The sequence below is a fragment of the Orbicella franksi genome, chromosome 9, assembly GCF_964199315.1.
Source record: "Orbicella franksi chromosome 9, jaOrbFran1.1, whole genome shotgun sequence".
NCBI classification, from domain to species: domain Eukaryota; kingdom Metazoa; phylum Cnidaria; class Anthozoa; order Scleractinia; family Merulinidae; genus Orbicella; species Orbicella franksi.
The window spans coordinates 18,226,841-18,247,124 of NC_138153.1; the positions used below are offsets into that span (position 1 = coordinate 18,226,841).

The 20,284-nt window shown below is 39.1% G+C and overlaps 1 protein-coding gene across 1 annotated transcript; it reads left to right on the plus strand.

Moving 5' to 3' along the window:
- The first annotated feature begins 15,836 nt into the window (after positions 1-15,836).
- Positions 15,837-20,039, plus strand: LOC145497810 (uncharacterized). Its single transcript, XM_081477675.1, has 3 exons — positions 15,837-16,559; positions 17,801-18,010; positions 18,105-20,039. Exons 1-3 carry the CDS (start codon positions 16,461-16,463, stop codon positions 18,309-18,311), a joined length of 516 nt encoding a protein of 171 aa, XP_081333801.1. The 5' UTR covers positions 15,837-16,460; the 3' UTR covers positions 18,312-20,039.
- Positions 20,040-20,284: the final 245 nt, after the last annotated feature.

The window sequence follows — 20,284 nt, forward strand, 5'->3', positions numbered from 1 at the left end:
CTGCTCATGCCGTTCGGAAGCAGTTGTGTCATCTTAGTCATAAGATTGGCCCCATTTCGCAGCCAGTTTTTATAAGCAAGAAATTAGAACAAGATCTTAAACCTAAAGAAGCCAAGCCGTCAATTTGTCAATCAGCAATGCGTTGTTTGTGATTTTGTATGTGATCTGTGCGAAGCAGATTATGTCGGCTACACAGGCCGACACCTTTTCCAAGCGTGTTGCTGAACACAAAAATTCGGCAATCGCCAAACATCTTCATGAAGCGCACGGTAGGAGCGATCTTTTGAATGAGAGCCATTTCAAGATTCTTGCAAAGTGCCATGGCAATTTTGATTGTTTAGTGTTTGAAATGCTTTACATCAAGAAATTCAAACCTAGTTTGAACATCCAAACGCACTCAATACGTGAGAAACTTTGTGTTTAACTTGTAATTTTTGTAAATATTTATCACTTATTCTTTGACGTGACGGTAACTTGGAAACGTCGTAGATTTTCAATTCAGCTGTTTAAATCATAGAATGCTTTTAAGAAATGTTCTGTCGCAATTTCTTATCGTCAAATGTTCTTCTAAGTCACTTCTTTTTCACATTATTTATTAAGGCGAAAATATTTTTTCGCATGGTTTTGTTTGAAACCTGTGTTCGTAGATAATTGGGCACCAGCATGGCGTCTCCATACAAATCGCTGTAAATTTGGGTAAAAAGGTTCTCCGCATATCTCGCATAAGGAAAATTGCTGTGACCAGAATTTTGGCGAGAGTCTTTGCATATTTACCTTCTTTCATTTCCCAGATTCTGGACTTTATCTATTGACCGGTTTTGTTTGTTTTTGTTTTTTGTTTTTTGTTTTTTATTGTTATTTTGATCTATTTTGAATTGCGTGACACTAAAAACCAACAATAGTAGTCTAAAAGCGGAACTCCTTGGCTGGGTTGTTCAAAGCCCGATTAAGGAGGATCCTTCTTAACTACCAGTCGGTCATGAATTTGTTGCTAAGCACGGTTTCTCACCGTCATATTTTCAAAACCACACCTTTTAAGGATAAGCTCATTGCACAGGTTTCAGTCCAATGAAGATACCTGCAAAAGTTTTAAATCACGGCCATATTTGACCAGTCACGTGAATAGAATAGAAAAAACCCTAAAACTTAAAATCTAATGTAAATACAAAAATTCAAATCAGTGTCAATAGAGCAAGAATGTCCATGTGCTTAATGCTGCGTACAGGCGTGATAAAACTCGCATTATCATAAAAGATATGAGGTAATAAACACCCATATTAAGACTTTCTACAATAAAGAAGACTAAGTTATTTCTGATCCATAAGAAATATCGCAACTCTTCCTCTATTCTTCCAAGTTTTAGGGATTTAAACGCACGGTTGGGACTGGCACTAGTTTCTATTTTCAATATATATATATATGTCTGGATTTATGAAAACCGTGCTAATTTCAACACAACCACCCTGAAACTTTTCCAAGAAAATACACAGGCTTTTTCATTCGATCAACCACAGGCGCTCTGTCAACCCACAGCCTACTAACCCACCTTGCTTGTGTCTGGCTGGCTGGCTGCCAGCCCCTAAGACTGCAGGGCATTGCTGGCCAAGGCTGTCCTACAAAGAAAATGAGCGGTTTTAATATATGAACAGGTGCACAGTGCAACACGGAATGTATTTTCTTAGCTGCAAATTAATGCTATCATTATAAAATTAACAAGTTTAAATGTGTCTTTTGAACTTGAAATACAAAGGATGAGTGTTTCTCAGTCTTCTTTTACACTGAAGTTTATTTGTTTGTTTTTGCTGCTTTTATTAAAGTTTCTTCTATGTATGGCCCATTCCACATGAGAACAAAGGAAAGGACCATTTTAAATATAAACTATTGTAGGATTTTAAGTACATAGCCAAAATGCACAAGGACTGCTGTTTTAAATATCATCATGCATCACTGAGGGGCTGGGGGGGGGGGGGGGGGCCTCCCCAAACTAAGGGACTACTAATAGACTTCTTGTATTTTGGCATTAGTGATGCAATAATCTTTTAACCATAAGTCAAACAACTGAGTTTAGTTCAGATCAAATGTAATATTAAATGTCCTGGTTAGAACCAAAGTTTTCCATTAAAAACCAAATTATTTTCATCTTACCTATTCCTAAAGAAATGTGTAACTGCCAAAAATTTTGTCATGGAAGTCAAGTAAAGTATTCCCTGTAATTTAGAGCAATTTGTCTTTTCTCATGGCTTGTATCTAAGCCTGATATAAAAAATAACATAATAGAAGTTTTTTTTATTATTATTATGTGACCAAGTAACATACATCTGTGGCAACAAAAGTTATCAGTTTCAAAAGGTCACTCAAAAAACTTGCCATTAAATTTGTCATGAATGTTACATTCATGGATGTGATATATCATGAACAACAGTAAATGCAAGAGGCTTCGTAATAATTGCCCAAAAAGCTTGGTTCTAAAAGTTAGTTTTTTGCTCAACAAAAAATTAGGACTTAGAACTCAAGCAATTACCATTGAATTAGTAATAATAATAATAATAATGATAATAATAATAATGATGATGATAAGTAGAATAATAATAATAGCAACAACACAATAATATACATGTAATAGTCAACAAAATGTCAAAGTATGAGGACATGATGGATCATCACAGTAATTAGTGTAAGTTTTCTTCCCCTTTTGAAGGGAACACAACAAATGGTCATTATAGCTCTGTGGTTAAAATTTAATGTCATTGAATATAAGACTTGTGTTTGTCTCTTAAGTTTAAGAATTTGGAACTGAACAAAGGTTATTAGTCTGAAACCATGCAAACATACTCTCAACAAAGTACCTAGTAACTTATTATCCATTCTAGATCAAATTAGCTATGTTCAAAAAGAGCTTGAAACAATGTAGTTTTTTAAGAAAAATCTTTTCTAATAATAATAATAATAATAATAATAATAATGCTGGAGATGTAGAAAGAAGAGAAAAAGCAAACAAGGGGTGTTTCTTGGCTTCCCTAGGCAACTTGTTGTTGACCGGAGCCAATGACGAAACCAGCTTCAATATCATCAATAGCTGTGCGAATCTTTAATTAATAATAATAACAATAATAATAAGGGGCCTGTTTACAAGGAGGGAGGGTTACCCTAGCAAGCAGGTTAACCCTAACTGGAAGGCAAAGAATGATAGCCTGGGTTTACAAGCAAAATTTTACAGGCTGGGTAACCCTACAACCTGGGAGAACTTAATGCACAGTTATACTCAAAGGGTCTGGAAACAATTAGAAAGTTAATCGGTGTAGGCGGGTTAACCCTACCTGGAGTGTTTAAAGAGGGAAAAAGTTAACCCGCCTGCCAGGGTAACCCTAGCATGCAGATAGGGTAACCCACCTACTGAGTTTACCCTAGCTGCCTTGTAAACATGATGAAGAAAAAAAGAGGAAATATGTGAGTGTTAGGGTAACCCGCCTTCTAGGGTAACCCTCTCTCCTTGTAACCAGGCCCTAATATTAAAAAATTTAATAGTGCAGCTTTCCATGAAATTTTTAAGTATGACGTAGATGTACCATGCAATGATTGCTAAAAAGTACAAAACATGGTACAATTTCAAATAAAATAGCTAACCAGATATCAATAAAAAGCTAAACATAACATTGTATGTCTTTACAAGCTGCTTGAACCGATTGATATTTGCTTCATTTGGCCAGTTTTCTAATAAATGTGGGAAAAGTCAAGAAGGAACAGAGAAATTATACTTTCAACATCATTAATTTCATTTTCTTTTTGAAACACTGTATTAAGTCCATGATCTGGAATGTGACGTCCATGACAATATTTTATTATCAAATAAAAAGCACCAATTGAAAGAGAAATTTATCAGTGCATAATTTAAGTGTTACCTTATACGTAAACAAACAATATCAATGGTTTTTATGTTTTCACAATTCACAGGAAATTACGGTTTAAGATTTGCACTAAAGAACATGGTTGACTCAGCTGTTAAACGTCCACGAAACCTCCATTTATTTAAGCTTCAATATATTTTTTTGGAAAAGAGTCAATTTGACGGGTTCTCAACTAAACATGCAACTCTTCCCTATCTGTCATAAAGAATTTAAGTCAAAGGGAATGATTTTTTTTGTATTTTTTTTAATGCTTTTTCTCTTGCCATATTCGTACAAATGTAACGTCCGTGATCGTGGAATAACCCGTATTTAAGGTTAAATTTAAACTTTGCTTATTATAGTTGCCCAATTACTAGGCCGGGTCAATGAATAGCAAAACGAACGGGAGATTGCTTAAAGGGTCTTTTAAATCAAGAGGGTATACATTTATCTATTTATTTCTAGTCATAAACTTGTAGAAAATAGACGGGCCAAAATAAGCTTGGCCAGTATTTCACGACTTCATTCTGTTCATTCTTAGCTGACGAAGGATTGAAACTCACATAAATCAGCAGTACTGACAACTTATTTTATCTTTTAAAATCATAATAATATGTCACCCTAAGAGCATTATGCCGAGGAAAGCTACGAAGGCTGTTTTTCACAACTTAGTTTTATATAGCGAACACACAGGAAACTATATTCGAAAATAAAGGTTCAACTGTACCCTTAGAAATAATTTGTTTCAACGGTAACAACTTAGCATGTGTCACTGCTATTCAACGGTCAAACTCACATTTTGAGGTTTGCCATTCTCTGCAACAGCTACAATCGGATGATGGCCATTCCTGCTTTCTGTAACTTTAGACAAAGAACCTGGTTAAAGAAGTATTTCATCGGCGACAGCTCTGACTCATTTGACAACAATTTTGCAGCCTTCGGGCTTCGGTAGTAAAGATTCGCGGCTTTTCCACTTCGGTTCGCCTTGCATTTAGCACATTTAGGCTGAAAATTATATTCCAGGATGTATATTACTCTGTAGTGGAGGAAATTTTGCCAGGCTTTTACCCAGTTCTTTGCTAAAACATAAACCGATAACTCAGATAAGCTAAAAATTATTAGATTGCAAGCAAACTTACCGCTCAGTCCAGGTATCCCAGCAGAGCTAAAACGGGAGCTTATAATCCACGCCTGAAGTCAGTCTATTCCGTGTAGCTTTATAGAATGGAATTATGGCCGTCGTTCAGGTGGTTACCTTTGTGAAACCATCGAAAAATATCATTTCATAGCACGATTTAATTTGACCGCCACGAGCTTACAATTAGATGCTATCAGGTTCGCCAATTTCCAGTCCTGCGCGCGGTCTTTCCCACGTATGAGCGAAAAGCCACAGGCAAACCATAGTCAGAAACAACACTCAAAATAGTTTATCTCTATGGAGATGGTTTTGATAAATTTCTTGGGTGTTAAGCCCTTTGGATTTCGTTGTATAAGACTGCTATATAAAAGTTTTGTATTTATCTTAGACTGTTCACGGCTCTTTATTTTCACGTATTTTTATTCGATCGTCGACCTCGCGCATAAAATCGACTTGAACTAAGGGATCTCGCTTTTTATTTCGCGCTCGCGTTTTCTTTCGCGTGCGTAAATAGAGAGGCTGTTGAACAGTCTACTTTATCTGATTTGCTTCTATGTAATATCGGACTGATAAATTGATGCACCTCTCCAAGTATGTGTCTCCGAGTATGCATTCCCGGTAACGAGCGCGTGAAAGGTAAACATTTATTTACGCTTCTCGCGTCGCTTTTGTGGCATGAAGGTAACAAGATTTCTTCTTAAAAAAAGCTCTTTATTTTGCGGAATGAATTAAAAACGTAATTTGCCGTGATTAGTTCGTGGGCGGTCCATCTCAGCGGTCCATGTCCAAAATATGGACTGCAGATCGACTGCTTACGAAGTTTTTGTTTTTCATCGCGGACTAGTTCATGTTCATCCATATAATAAAGAACTTTATTAAATGTCCGTGGAGGGAAGTATTTAATAATTAATGTGGTGTACCACTTTGTAGTGTATTTCAAACTTATCTCCTGCAAATCGGCGACAGAATCGAAGAAACCGTTGGTGGTTAGAAGAAAAAAAATATTCACTGCAGGCTGCTGGTCCACTCCAGAGGCTGCGAAAGTAATTCAAGCCTCGTGTAATGTTTAATTATAATACCTTTGCCTTCGAGTTCGTTGGAGATTTATTTTTCAAAACATGAATTTGGTTTTAATTAAGGAAGTAATATTTTCCAGAATATTTGCGATGAAAATAAGGGACGTGTTCGCCTGAGTTAAATAGGTGACGGCTGATTCCAGACTGTTCTATTTCGCAATTTTTGACAGCCAACCGACGTGTCAGGAATGTAAATAAACTGGACAATGCTCGTACATTCGTTCGGTCACGTCAGGCTGTAACGATATCCATATTGATTGATTCACTTCCGGTCTAAGTTTCATGACTGACATTGCCATGGAAACGGTTCAGACCATGCTTTCCGTTTTTGACTTGTCAGCTGTAGTCGAGAGTGTAGATTAAACACAGCAGTTTTGTATCTCCAGTTCTGGTCGATTCTTCTCTGTTCTACATACGAACAACGTTACAGGGTGTCAGAATCGGCGAATCCTTAACTCTGCTTGCATTTCTTCCGAAGAAATCGAGAGTTCTAAGTGTTGTAACATGTCTGATCACGAAGATGTACCGCCAGCACAACCTCAAGTCATCCATGTTGCATCGAATTTACCGCTGCCGTCGGCACTTCAGCTTAAGGGCAATTCTTCTGTTAACTGGACCCGAATGCCATTCGTTATTTCCCCCGCACCTGAAGAGTTCCAGCGACGCCTCGACACTGCCTTGCCAGGACTTCAGTTGGTTGTGCCTATCTTTGATGACATCTTGATCTATGGAGTTGGTGAAACTAAAGCAGAAGCCATTGAAAACCATGACCAGCGGCTCATCACCCTTTTAGAACGTTGTAAGAGCAAAGGTATCAAGCTAAACAAGGAGAAGTGCAAGTTCCGCCTCTCCGAAGTTTCCTTCACCGGGCATGTCATATCTGAAGAAGGCTTGAAGCCGGATCCAGCTAAGATCCAAGGGGTTCAGGATATGCCCACTCCGGAAAGCAAGCAAGATGTGAAGAGGCTACTTTGCATGGTTAACTACCTTCAGAAATTTGCTTCAAGAGCGATGATGCAGAAATCAACTATGCGCAGATCGAAAAAGAATTTCTTGCCATCGTTTTTTAACTAGAACGGTTCGAACAGTATGTTCAAGGAAGACCAGTCAAGATAGAAACAGACCACAAGCCCCTTGAAAGTATCTTCAAAAAGAGCTTAATCAGTGCCCCAAAACGTCTCCAACGCATGATGCTGCGTCTCCAGAAGTATGACCTTAAAGTTACCTACAAGAAGGGATTCAAGATGTATTTGGCAGATACACTCAGTAGAGCATTTGTTCAATCGTCTGCTGTTGAAGACACAAGAGGAGATGCAGTGAAGGATACAGAGAGTATCAACATGGTCCAGTACCTCCCAGTGTCCGAGACAACACAGAACATCATTTGCACTGCTACTGAAACAGACCCAGTCATGAAAGAACTCAAGACTACCATAACAGAAGGTTGGCCAGAGAACAAAGACCTCCTTCCTGCAAGAATTAGAGATTACTTCCCTTTTCGTGAAGAGTTGACACTCCAAAATGGACTGGTGTTGAAAGGCGAACGGTTGGTTGTACCTGAAAGTGCAAGAGAAGAAATGAAGGCTAGGATCCATGCAAGTCACATAGGCATTCAGGGCTGCTCACGTAGAGCCAGAGAGGTGTTGTATTGGTCAGGAATGAACAGAGACATAGAGAACTGCAGCGCTCAATGCAATGTCTGTAACGACCAACCAAGAGAACAAACCAAAGAGCCAATGATCTGTCACGAGATACCAACCCGACCTTGGGAAAAGATAGCCGTGGACCTGTTCCAGCTGAATGGAAGAGATTACATGGTCACTGTCGACTACTACTCGAGCTTCTTTGAAGTGGACAGCCTAACCACAAAAACAGCTGTAGAAGTTATCAAGAAGTTGCAAGCGCTTCTAGCCAGACATGGCATACCAGATCAAGTCGTATCAGACAATGGACAGCCATTTGCATATGACAGCTTTCATGAATTTGCCGGCACCTATGGCTTTAAACATGTGACCAGTTCCCCCCTGTATGCTCAGTCAAATGGAAAAGCGGAAAATGCTGTCAAGACAGCCGAATCACTCCTAGAGAAGGCAATCAAATCCAAGCGGGACCCATATCTGTCACTGTTAGATTGGAGGAACACTCCGACAGAGGGCCTAAACTCTTCACCTGCTCAGCGGTTATTTGGTCGAAGAACGAAAACTCTCCTTCCCACCTCTAACCATCTACCGAAGCCCAAGATTCCGAAGGAAGTCGAGGACAAGTTGACCCTTAAGAAGGCAAAGCAGGCCATGTATTATGACAGAGGCGCTAAAGAACTAGAAGAGTTGCTACCTGGGGACTTAGTTCGAATACAGCCGCAACCTTCCAAACTACGAAAGAGAAAGGAGTGGACTCTTGCAAGAGTAGAAGGAAAAGTCGACATCAGATTTTACCAAGTCCGAACCGAAGATGGACGGGTATACCTAAGAAACAGGCGTCACCTCAGGCGCACGCGCAAAACAACAGGTGATAGCAGGTCTGAGATGGTGCTGCCTCCGAGACCCAAACCAAGCTCTCTAGATCCACCTGATAAACTACCAGTGCCACCTGCCATCCCCGGTACTAGTGAGAGTCAAGACCTGCCACATGCAGCACCAGTGCAGAAGCCCCCAGCTAAACCATCTGTTCCTTCTGCACAAAACAAGCAGGAGACTTCTCCACCAGCTACTACAACATGAAGTGGACGAGTCATTAGACCCCCTGCACGCTTTGCGGACCACTAGTTTAAGAGACATTGTTAAGAAAAATGGACAACTAGTGTGAGACATTATCAAGAGAAAATGGACATGACAAAACATTTCTTTTATTTCTTTATTGTTTGATTCGAATAGGACTGTGACTTGGAGTTATTTGTTTACACTTTTATTTTTCTTTGTTCACTTTTTTTTTTTGTTTCTGTAAGATGGGACGATGTAAGTTAGTAACGATATCCATATTGATTGATTCGCTTCCGGTCTAAGTGATCCAATCGCGAGTTCAGGCGAAAAGGGAAGGAGGAAATTGGTTACCAGCCACAAGCTCCAGAAGACTTACGTAGCAAAGGATAGGCGAACGATATTGAGACGAAAAAATGCTGCTTCCAGAGGTATAAATCGGCTGCTTTTGACCTGCTGTCACAGTGGTTGCCTTTTGAGGAGAGGTGCTTTCCAAACAAGAATTGCAAAACTAAAACCCTATGTGGCATCCCAATCCCTAACAAGTATTTATTATGCACTTATATATCCCTATTTAACTTACGGTTGCGTACTGTGGGGTAATAATAATTACGAGGCTCCTTTGTCACAATTGGTGAGACTGCAAAACAAAGCTATTACAATAATCAACAATGTGCCACTTCGTGATCATATTACTCCCCATTATGTAAACCTTGGTCTTATTAAGCTTCCTGACATTGTTAAACTATATACCTGCCAGCTATTATATGACCACTTAATTGATGAAAAACCGTCTAATTAAACCTTATCTCTGGTATCTGAGCAACATATCTACGTTACTCGAAGTGCATCCCTAAAACACTTAAATCCCGGTTTCTCCAGAATAAATATAAGGAAATTTTGCCCCACTGTTATTAGATGTTACTACTGGAATGACCTTCCTTTATCTATACGTAACTAAGGCCCAGTTCAGACGCCGAACTTTTCATGAGCCGAACCAAATACATTGAATTAAGTACATGAAAAGTTCGGCGTCTGAATCAGTTAAGAACGGCTATTTGAATTTGGAACGGCCAAGCCGTTCTTCCCGCCTAGCTCAGCCGGGAATTTCGGCTTTGGAACGGCTTTGATTCAGACGTCGAACTTTTCATGAGCCGAACCTAATGTCTAAATTATTATAACGTATTTTACAAGCAGTTTTTACTTTGCCTGAAAATCGCTGACATTTCGATGTGTTTTGGTTTAAACTAAATAAAGTTCGGCGAATTAAGTTCGACGTCAGAATCAACAGGTGTACTTTTGATAACTTGGGTCGGTCCAAATTCGAATTAAGTTCGGCTCATGAAAAGTTCGGCGTCTGAACTGGACCTTTCTTGTTTACTTTATATTTATCTTTGTAATTTTAGAATGGAATAAATAAATAAAAAATAAAAAATAAAAAATAAATAAAATAAAGAATTATCATACGAGCTCAAAGAAACACGGTTTATCAAAAGCCATACAATGAACAGAATTACCTCTTTTCCAGGCTCATGGAAATAAGAGTAACCGTAGGAGGAAAACGGAGGGTAAATTAGACCATACCACCACTGGGAAAGGTATGTCGGACCGCATTTAGAAAATGCTATGGATTGTCATCAAGCAAGATACAAGTGTTGCTGAAAAAAAAATTCATCTGGATAATCCTCCCGTAGAACCCGACCAGAGGGGCCAGAGAACGCCAAGAAAATTTTTGCCCCTTGTGAAAAACATGGTGGTAAACTTTATTTGCTCATAGTCATACGAGGCAAGCGAATCCCACTACCGGAAGTCACGAACCAATGCTAAGAAGTATTTTGACTCAAAAGTGTCCATGCGTCAAATATGGTCTGAGTTCTTTAACGAAAACCTAGATTTAAAGACAACCAGTTTAAGACGAAACAATAAAGGTCCAGTTTTAAGTTTTTCGTCATTCAGAAACATATTTAACAGTGAATTGAAGGAAATGCTTAGTTTTAGAAAAGCGAGACAAGATACCTGTCAAATTTGCGACAATAATTCCAATAAATTGAAGGAGCAATTGAGGAAAACTTGGCGGCAAAGGTCCGAAGATGAAATTTGTCGGCTGAGAACTCAACGCCAGTCTCACTTAAGAGAAAGCGAGGCTAGATTCGCTTCCTTAAAATACGATGTAACTATTCTCGCTACAGAAGTTCAACAGGCCATTTAATGAATAAAAATTATATTGAAATGGCTTCTTGTTCCTGTTTTTGATTTATTGTAGCTTGATCATTAGAGACTTATGCATTCAACTTCAAACCCAAATCCCAAAATGTGTTAAATATAGATACCATCTTTCTGAAGTTGAGAAATTTAGCAGGACCCTCATTCCACTGACATCACTAAGTCGGTACCTTTGCCGGGTTGTAATATCTTCAACCTCGCGGAATATTTACGCAGACAAATTATCTATACGCATGTACTTCACTGTTGTACAAGTACCCTCGCTGTTATACACTTACTAGGCTAAGTGTGTAGACACGTTTATTTGCTGACGGAGTTTGAATTATAATGAAGCCTGATAAGATTAATTTAGCTGAAAAATCCTGACGGGCCGTCAACGAAATACGAGGCGAAGGCAACTGATTGACCTTGTCACGAAATATACCTCCAGTTTACAGGAATCAAAGTTAAGAATTGTAACTAACATTCCAATAATAAAATGCTCTCCTCTTTATGTTTATAGAGACTTTCCGTGTGCAACTTCACAGCAATTTAGAAACAGCTGCGTTAGTAATTTGTTTATTTTATCGGTACTTGGATATTTCAAGATTAAAAATTAAACAAAACGACTTGTAAACGTAGGTGGTTCCATCGAAGCTGAACAATAAAGTCAAGAAATTCAAAATTAGAAATGATCCAATTGAGTTGCTTTTAGAAGGTGACAATAGCGGAGAGCGCTCTCACGGGTTTTGCTAGATATGTCTCCTGACGCGTCGCCTTTGAATTCTTTTTTGCACGAGTTCTGATGTTACTTTGTATGGTAAACACCGAACAGGAAAAAACATTTAAAAAAAAAGAAAGCTTACAGGTCAATGTTTTCACTGAATGTTTCATAGGTCCATAAAGCTGCTACTATCCTAAATAAACGCCTCAGACAATCAATAAGTACATTTTGATTGCTTCGTCCACTTTGGCCAAGGTTGCGCAAACAACCCCCCCTACCCCACCCCACCCCGGCCTCATCCCATACAGAAATCTTCTACCGTCCTCGAAGCATTAAATCGTTTTCCTCGAGTAGCTTTCCAGCAATTTGATTTGTTGTTTATAGTTTAGTAAATAGCAATTATTGTTCTCTGGGCTAAAAAGCACCCTACGATAGACCAACGGCATGTATGCATCTTTACTAGTATCACTAGTGAAAATTCATTGCTTCGGTTCAGTTGCTGATTTTTCTTCACTAGTGAAATTCATGATTCGCGTTTCTGATTGGCTAATCAGCCAGCACCAGTTGTTTCCTACGATTTTTATGGGTAAATCTCAGTACCTATAAATGAAACGCTTTGATCGTCAGCTCACAAACACCTGTAGCAGCACTGCAAAAATGCCGCCCAAATTTAACTTAATCCCTACCAGGCAAACCCGAAAAAAAAAACTGTACTCCCCGTTTTTTCGAACTCTAATCTGTTTCCCTTGGGTCTGCCCTGGTGTTATTTTAGGCATTTAGCAACGGTTAATTCAAACTTGGTTACTTCAAACTTTCCGCTCTTTGGAATTGATTTTTGTGTCCCTTGCCCTGCGACGTACCAATCCCTTTTATTTCCAACTGCAATGATACAATTGAAAACTATATCAACATTGAAACATATATCAGATCACCGCTGAAAAACTAATGTGATCGTACTTTAATCTTTTACCTTAATGTTCTTCCTGCAAAGTAGCTTTTTAGCTAAGCGGAGTTGTCACGATAAATAAAGAATTACCAATTATCAATTACCTCCTCAACTTTAGGCTCATTTAAAGCCCGTTTACACAGACAATTTATGGTGGCCTTATTTTTGTCGAGCCTAAAGTTGTAACTATTTTCGGTACGATTCGGTCTTCATTTCACCATGATATCACCTTTTGTTGTTTATAAGTTGTGTGTACATGCTCCAATAATAATCCTCTCTTCATTTGAACACGCTGCGATGTCGCACACAAAACGAGCTGATATTGCAGATGGTTAGCTAACGCAAATTAAGGTCATTCCTCACATTTGCATTGCGCATCCTTACTGCGCATAATTTATGGCGTCATTAGCGCGCGCTTGTGCACGTGCATATTGAAAACATGACGGATTTGCCTTGATATTGAGCTCTGCCAGTTGAAAAATGGCTCTAGCTCACCAACGAGCATGGGCACCCCAATTTTTTTTCCAGTCGTTGTAATCAACTAATCATAAGCTTTGCGTGAGAAAAGTCTGATCTAATTTCTATTGCTGAAAATTGAATAAGGGACCGTTCATTTTTTATAAGGTAGGGGGGGGCTGGTGGGATTTGGGGGGGGCCATGCGAAAAAAAATGGCTTTCGAGGGGGGGCCATCCCAAAAAAATAAGGGAAAAAGGGGGGGTCACGTGAAATATTTTAGTAAAACTTTAAAATGGCATAATGTTTGAATATCAAAAAAATTGCTATAGAATAAACATAGAAGCCAGGATACAAATTTATTACAAACTTTCCTTCTGCTTTAAAAAAACGTTTGGCGACAAAAAGCATTTGTAGCTACTGAAAAGAAGTATTTAACACTGTTATTTTCGAATGCAACTTTCACCGGCACTCATCTTCATCTCCGCTGTCGTCGAGTTCTTCGTCGCCGCTTGTACTGCTATGGGAGTCTCTTTCACCAATGCTGCAAGAAGCAGCAATGCTTTCCGTCAGAGTGTACTCTTCAGGGTACATGAAGGTGTAAACATAATCTCTGACTTCCCGCTCAAGGTTGGTGGTGATTCTGCTTCTTGCAGCATTGGTGAAATAATTCCCTTCCAAGAGCTGGGCGATGAATGGCCCATCTCTTCTAAATATCGATGTGGCAACATCCTCAACTTTAAGACACTCTTCTAGGACGGCCGTTCTAGGAGGGTACACAAGGCATTGTGGAAGATCATTTCCTAGCGGGTTTCCAACACAGATTCCATAAACTCGTTGGACGTTGTTTTCAGTCCGCTTCCTCTTTCTTTCATTTGACTTTCTGCGGTTTTCTTTTTTCCTTCTCCTTTTGTTGATGTGCTGTTTGAGTATGCCTTTGAATATGCTGTTATAATTGCTCTTCTTATTTTCTAGTTCTTCCATGTCCTGCGTGACCATCGTCAACTTAGCTTCTGTACATTTGATCTGTTTTACATTAAAACTGTGGACAAATTCTTCGCCCTGCTTTAAAGCAAGCCCATTGGACTGAAAGAGTGTGGAATCGTGTTCCTTTACATCTTTCAATATGACATTCAACTTTTCCACCATTGCTCTGTGCTCTTTGATGGAGAAGTTCAGTTTTCTTCCATCACTGGGCTTCAACTGGTACCCTTGCATGGAAAACTCACTCGCCCTTTCTGAACAGCCATCCGCACCTAGAAAAATTGCTTCTTTTGCTTGTAAGATGTCAAACTGCCTGGATCGTTCAGCTGTAAACCTTTTCTTAAACGACTCGTCGCTTTCGCCATTATTGCGCATTTTGGAATGAGCCTCTTTCATGATGCTCATGTAGTAATGCGCTCTTTCCCCGATTGGATTAACAATATAAAGAAGAAAGAGCATGGAAGTGGCAGGCTGGTTTTATCTGACCCAGAGAGCGTTGCTCTATTTGCAGACAAGTTTATTCTCAAATCGAAGTTTGTGGTGGATTATCTTCAGCATCTTGAAGTGCAGAAATTTAAAAGGAAAAAGAGAGCAGAAGAAAAGGCAAAGTTAAGTAGGGAGGAGGATTATCCTTGGACTGAGTTGTGCGAAGGTCTAACCAAGCTTAAAAAGCTACGTGTTCCAGAACTAATCAAGTACTCAAACCACCACGGACTGAAGCAGCATTTGAAAAGCAGCAAGAGTGAGAAAGTAAAGGCAATTGTAAGACATTCATGCTTGCAGCAGAAGAGTCCTCTCAGAGCTGGCCAACCAACACTGAGAAATGCCAGGACATTGACAAAAAATGACAACAGGGCAAGTGCTGACAGCAGTGAAACGGATGAAAGTGACAATGATGAGTATGACAGTGATGCCATTGACTCTGGGGGAGAAGATGACTCAAGTGACGTCATTCTTGCATTCATCAATTCATATGAGGAAGATGCCAATGAGAGGCCAAATGCCACACGCTCAGGGCGAGCCATAACTAGGAGATCCGAAATTGACTTCTCTTTCTTTTGATTTGTTTTTTAAACAACAGCTCTCTGTCGTATAGAGATGGTAAATATTTTCTTCATAGTGAGCACAATAACGTGAAGTAGGGGGATAATAGAGAAATATTAAAAAAGTTGAAATCTAAATATTGTTTGTTCAATTTTTTTTTGGGGGGGGGTCATCCCAAAAAATGACCGCTATAAGGGGGGGCCATGTGAAGTAAGCTGAGGGGGGGTCATGCGATTTTTAAATGGTGCTTCCCAAATCCCACCAGCCCCCCCTCTCTCATAAAAAATGAACGGTCCCTAAATAAGAAAAATAGCAGATACACTGTGGTCTTTTCTATTTTGCAGTCGGTAACTACGTCAAGAAATTTGGTTCAAATTTTTAATCAAGGATTTAGCTTTCTGTCTGAATCAAACTTAAACGTTTATTTGAGTCCGACACAATGTATTGACTGTAGTTTAATGCGTGTTCGTATGAGTCCGGGCTTACAAAGATATTACAATTACTGGGAATGCGTTCTTAAAATAAGCATTAAATAATGCCAAAATGGGGCATTTTCAGTGCCTCACTGCTCCTTAATGAGCATGGGCACCCCCCTTTTTTATTTCAAAATTGAAGTTATCATATGACAAATATTCAGTGGACAAAGTTTGAACAAAAATCTATTGTCACTTTTATTTCAGAGGAATTACCTTAAGCGCTTCAAAAAGTCAAATGAGTTGTCTTACATCTACACTTTATAATTAAAAATAATTGAGTTAGAAACTTAAATACAATAACAGCATGAACCCGCACATCGATCTATTTTATATTATACCATTAATATACAATAAGCTTACTATCCAACTACTGCGAGAAAGATTTACGAAAATGTTTATTACAAGCGTTACGAACTATTTTTGACTGGTTATTATTTACATATTATTACCCAGGTAGTGAGGCCTGGGTTTAAATTTCGGCTCCGTTTTTTTTTTTTTTTTTTTTTTTCTTCCCACGTTCAGTCACAAATCGCCGTCTGGTCTCTAAAGCGCATCCGTCATTTGTGCATGCGTACAGCACATGGAATTTACAGAAGTTGTCGTCGTGGAACGTTAGCACGGATTCCATGATTTCTAGGGCGATGAAATCACATACAAACGAACACATTGTTCGAGGTAGACCACCACTAAAGGACGTTAAGCGTTTTCGGAACGGGTCGGTCTGCAAGCCTTACGAGAGACCAATTTACGGGCGAACATTTTGAGTGAATTTATCAAGAATCATTTTATACCAAAGGAACCATCGACCGGGGCTATCAAATCTTCAACTTGATAAAATGCATCTTCAGAAGCGTCATCGTATTTTTAGATGTGATCGTGAAACAAGCAGAATCCCAGCACGAACTCAAGAACGTCTGAGCAACAAAAGCAGAAAGGTTAGAGAATTTGTTTACGAATGTATCTGTTCGAGTACACCTAAGTAAAAGGCTCTCAGAAACTTCGTAAAGTATAATGAAGATAAAATCTCGAACTAAACGATATTCTCTCGTTATTTTCTCGTAACAGAGTTGTGTGTCTTTACAAGAGTGAAACTCATGTAGCGAATTATTGTACATTTAAGCTGAAAGAAACTAATGTATGTTGACCCCAGCAAAACAATTCTTGGCTTGCACTGTCACGCAATCCTGACGCAATAAAAAATTTATTCGAAAACCATTTAGTGGATTAAATCAAGAAATTGTGATGTTATAGGAGATTAATAACGATGACACTCCTCTAATTTTTAAGTCTGTGCGTTTTCCCAAGCTCAAATATTCGTCGAAATATTTTGCACAAATTTACAGAGACCAGTATGGAGCCGCCATGTTGGGGTACCTCCGCAGTACTCCAATATTGCGGCCGGAAAATAGTATAAACATCTGGAACATACTTTGGCTATCTAGGCGACTGATTATCTGTACTGAACAAACAAGCATTTACATAAGCACTTTTCTTAAAACTTTAACTTCTGAATGGGCTAAAAATGATTTCGACAAACGCGTTCATAGGTCTATGTCACGCACCGCCATATCTATGAAATTCAAACTGTCTCGCTTGCTTGAGAAAGGCAAATATCAACGATTAAGGCTAAGGAAAATAGACTGAAACGTTTATAGGCTGATATAAACACCTTGACTCATTTCACACCCTAAAGACCTGCAAACGAGTAATAAGCTAGTAATCGATTCCAAGAAATGCAATCAAAAGCAGAATAGCTTAAGCACATCAGTTCGATTGCATTTCGTACAACTTCAAATGCAGAACATTTAGCTCAATTGCAATATAGCTAGTGCTTCTCAGTATAACGACTGCCTGGGTACACGCAGCAAAGCGTCTAGTTGATACTATGAGCTATGACTAACTAGAGATAAGCTAAACGTTGGGGGTTTCTTTTCATCAGAGAGTTCGAAATAGCAGAGTCCAACTGTAGCTGATCGTTACGGATTACGTACTTCGTTCTTTGTACAAGTAGTTCCACGGTTTAAGGTATATGTCCGCCCTGTGTAATTGTAGGCCCGATTTTAACTCAATTTCCTAAGTCGTGAAGAATGATAGCAATCAAGAAAAAATGAATGTTAATTGAGCGAACCATTATCAGCATTTAAACATTGTATGTTTTTCACCTTGTGTTTATCAGCAATTTAAGAAAGCGGTTCTTGTATATGGCCAGCAGAGGCTATGGCCAATAGCGTCAACTACCCAAGATGGTGGAAACATTCGAGGGTATACGGGGATAGCCCTACAGCGTCCAAAGAGAGAGCCAGCCGTTGAATTTGGGGGGCGTATAATGGCTGAAAGAGTTCAGCATTATATGTCCCTCAACCCCAAACCTGCTCCACCAATTGAGGTAAGCAGTTATGCATATTATCAGCTAACTCATGTTATCTTTTTGGAAATTTAACCTGTCGCCAGAATGCTGAACATTATGTTTATTTCTAAAGCTCCACGATGTGCCTAGTGACCCGGTAAGAAAAGCGGGAAAATGCCCCTTCGCCTCGCGGGACATTAAAAAGTGCGAGGTCATATGTGAATATGAAGGAGAAGTGCTGACTTTGGAAGAAGCTAAGAGGCGTGAGGAGATCTACCGAGAGGAAAGGAAAGTTTGCGCCCTCGTGGTTTTCGAGAGTGCGGGTCGCCAGATTGCGTGAGTGCTATTATAAGTGTGTACATAAGCGTGTTTTGAGATTTGTTTTATAACTTACTATGTATACTATATTGAAAATTCAGGGGCAAATTGTAAAATACGTACAGCATTTACACGACACACTGTAAATGAGGACTCAAGATGCAAGGTAATAAGGAGTTGTTTTTCCGTTTTTATTCACCAATCACGCTCTCATTTCTAAGTGTTCTTATTGTTGTCCAGCTGTACTCATTAGAAGCAGTTGTACGAGTAACGCGTAAAAGAAGTTCAGACATCTCACATTGTTCAATTTGTATCGTGGGAGAACAATTAAACGGATTTTTGTAGCCCTTAACCGTGCGCGTAAAACGGTGCGAAGTCATCGTTTAAGGAAAGAAAACGTTGCATAAATCTTTTACGAAGCATTGTAGTATGATACCGTAAACTTGCGAAAGTAACGATCGACGTTACCTTCGGAATTAGCAGTCTTTGGAGCTTCGTACTTTCGGAGTGTGGTTACTTTCGAGGGATCGTTACTTTCGGGGAGTAAAAAACGTTATAAGATCTAGAAGTTGGTAGGAATGAGATCTTTTTACGAAATAAAAGACGGAAATTCGTTAAAAAAGGTACTCAAAATATGAGACAATTCTTCGTTCTAGCTTAAATCTATGTTGCTGCCATATGGGTGGGCTCTTCATGCGTAGACCGTGTTACAGTGATTCGTCAGGAAAGCTAGTCAGATACCGTAAACTGTTTCTACTTCATCACGCACTGCTATATTAGTTCGCAATATCATATCAGTGCGATGGTCGAATTTTCAATGTAAAATTGAAGAAACTTTCCTTCTTATACGCTCCTGCTTAAAATGAAATTAATTTGAATCAAAGTTTGCGATAGTACGTTCCTGTTACTTGATGAAATTCTACGGATTTTGTTTTAACATGACGCAACATTAACTGATGAAGCACGAGTGACATTTCACGGCGCTTCCCGACATAAGCGATACATTTCCTTGTTCGAGAGTGCCATAAATCAAGTGGCACTTGAAAACGCTGGCACTTGGTACGTTTAATTCGTAATTTGCATCTTTGCTTGCCCTTTGTGCTAAGTGTTCGCCAAAAGAGCTACAAGTCTCGTAAACATAAATTTAGAAAGCGATACTACACTCTAAAAAGGGCTCACTGAATAAGATGCATATCTGTTGGGAGGCTTGTAAGGTACGGATATACGTATGTACATGTCTTCAGTGCTACGTTGTTGAAACCTGCATCAAACAATGAAATGTTTTTCTGTTCCTCATTTTATAAAGAGTAGTGCGAAACACTGTGTAATGTTCTCTTTTTTGTATTTATATTTAGGATTGATCCATATAGAGGCAATGTGAGAGGCGAATTACCGTGGGGTGCAACATTGAATCACTCGCGAAAAAACGCTAATGTAAGGCCCTTCATCGCCAACAAAAACTCAAGAAATCCAAGGGTTTTTCTTGTCGCCCTCCATGACATCCCAGAAACAGTAGAGTTACTATGGGACTACAATGACAAAGAGTGGGTGTTGTATTCCAATAGCCAGACCCTTCCCCATGGCCAGTAACTTCAGTTCTAGTGGTACAAATACATGTATAAAAACGTATTGTGTATTTATTTAAGTTTGTGGATAAAGTGAACATCCTCGGTAGAAAAAGTATAATAAAAGTTATTAACTTTCATCATCTGAAGAGTCTTCTTCACAAGCTAGTGAGACATAAAAAGCTTGTGCGCGTTCAGATAAATAATTTCGCGCTAACTTTAAACAGTCTTTTTTCACTAGATTATTTACAGGCCTCTGTTCATGTCTTGCAGGTACGAGTAAATCGGAATTCAATTCCGTCATTTGCTCTCTTTTGTAGAACGAAACCATTCTTGGCTTCTCTTTAGTGTCAATATTAAACCGTATAAGCACAGTCTCAGGATGGTGTACAAGTTCCAATTTCCCCTCGAAATCTGCGACTTCTCCATA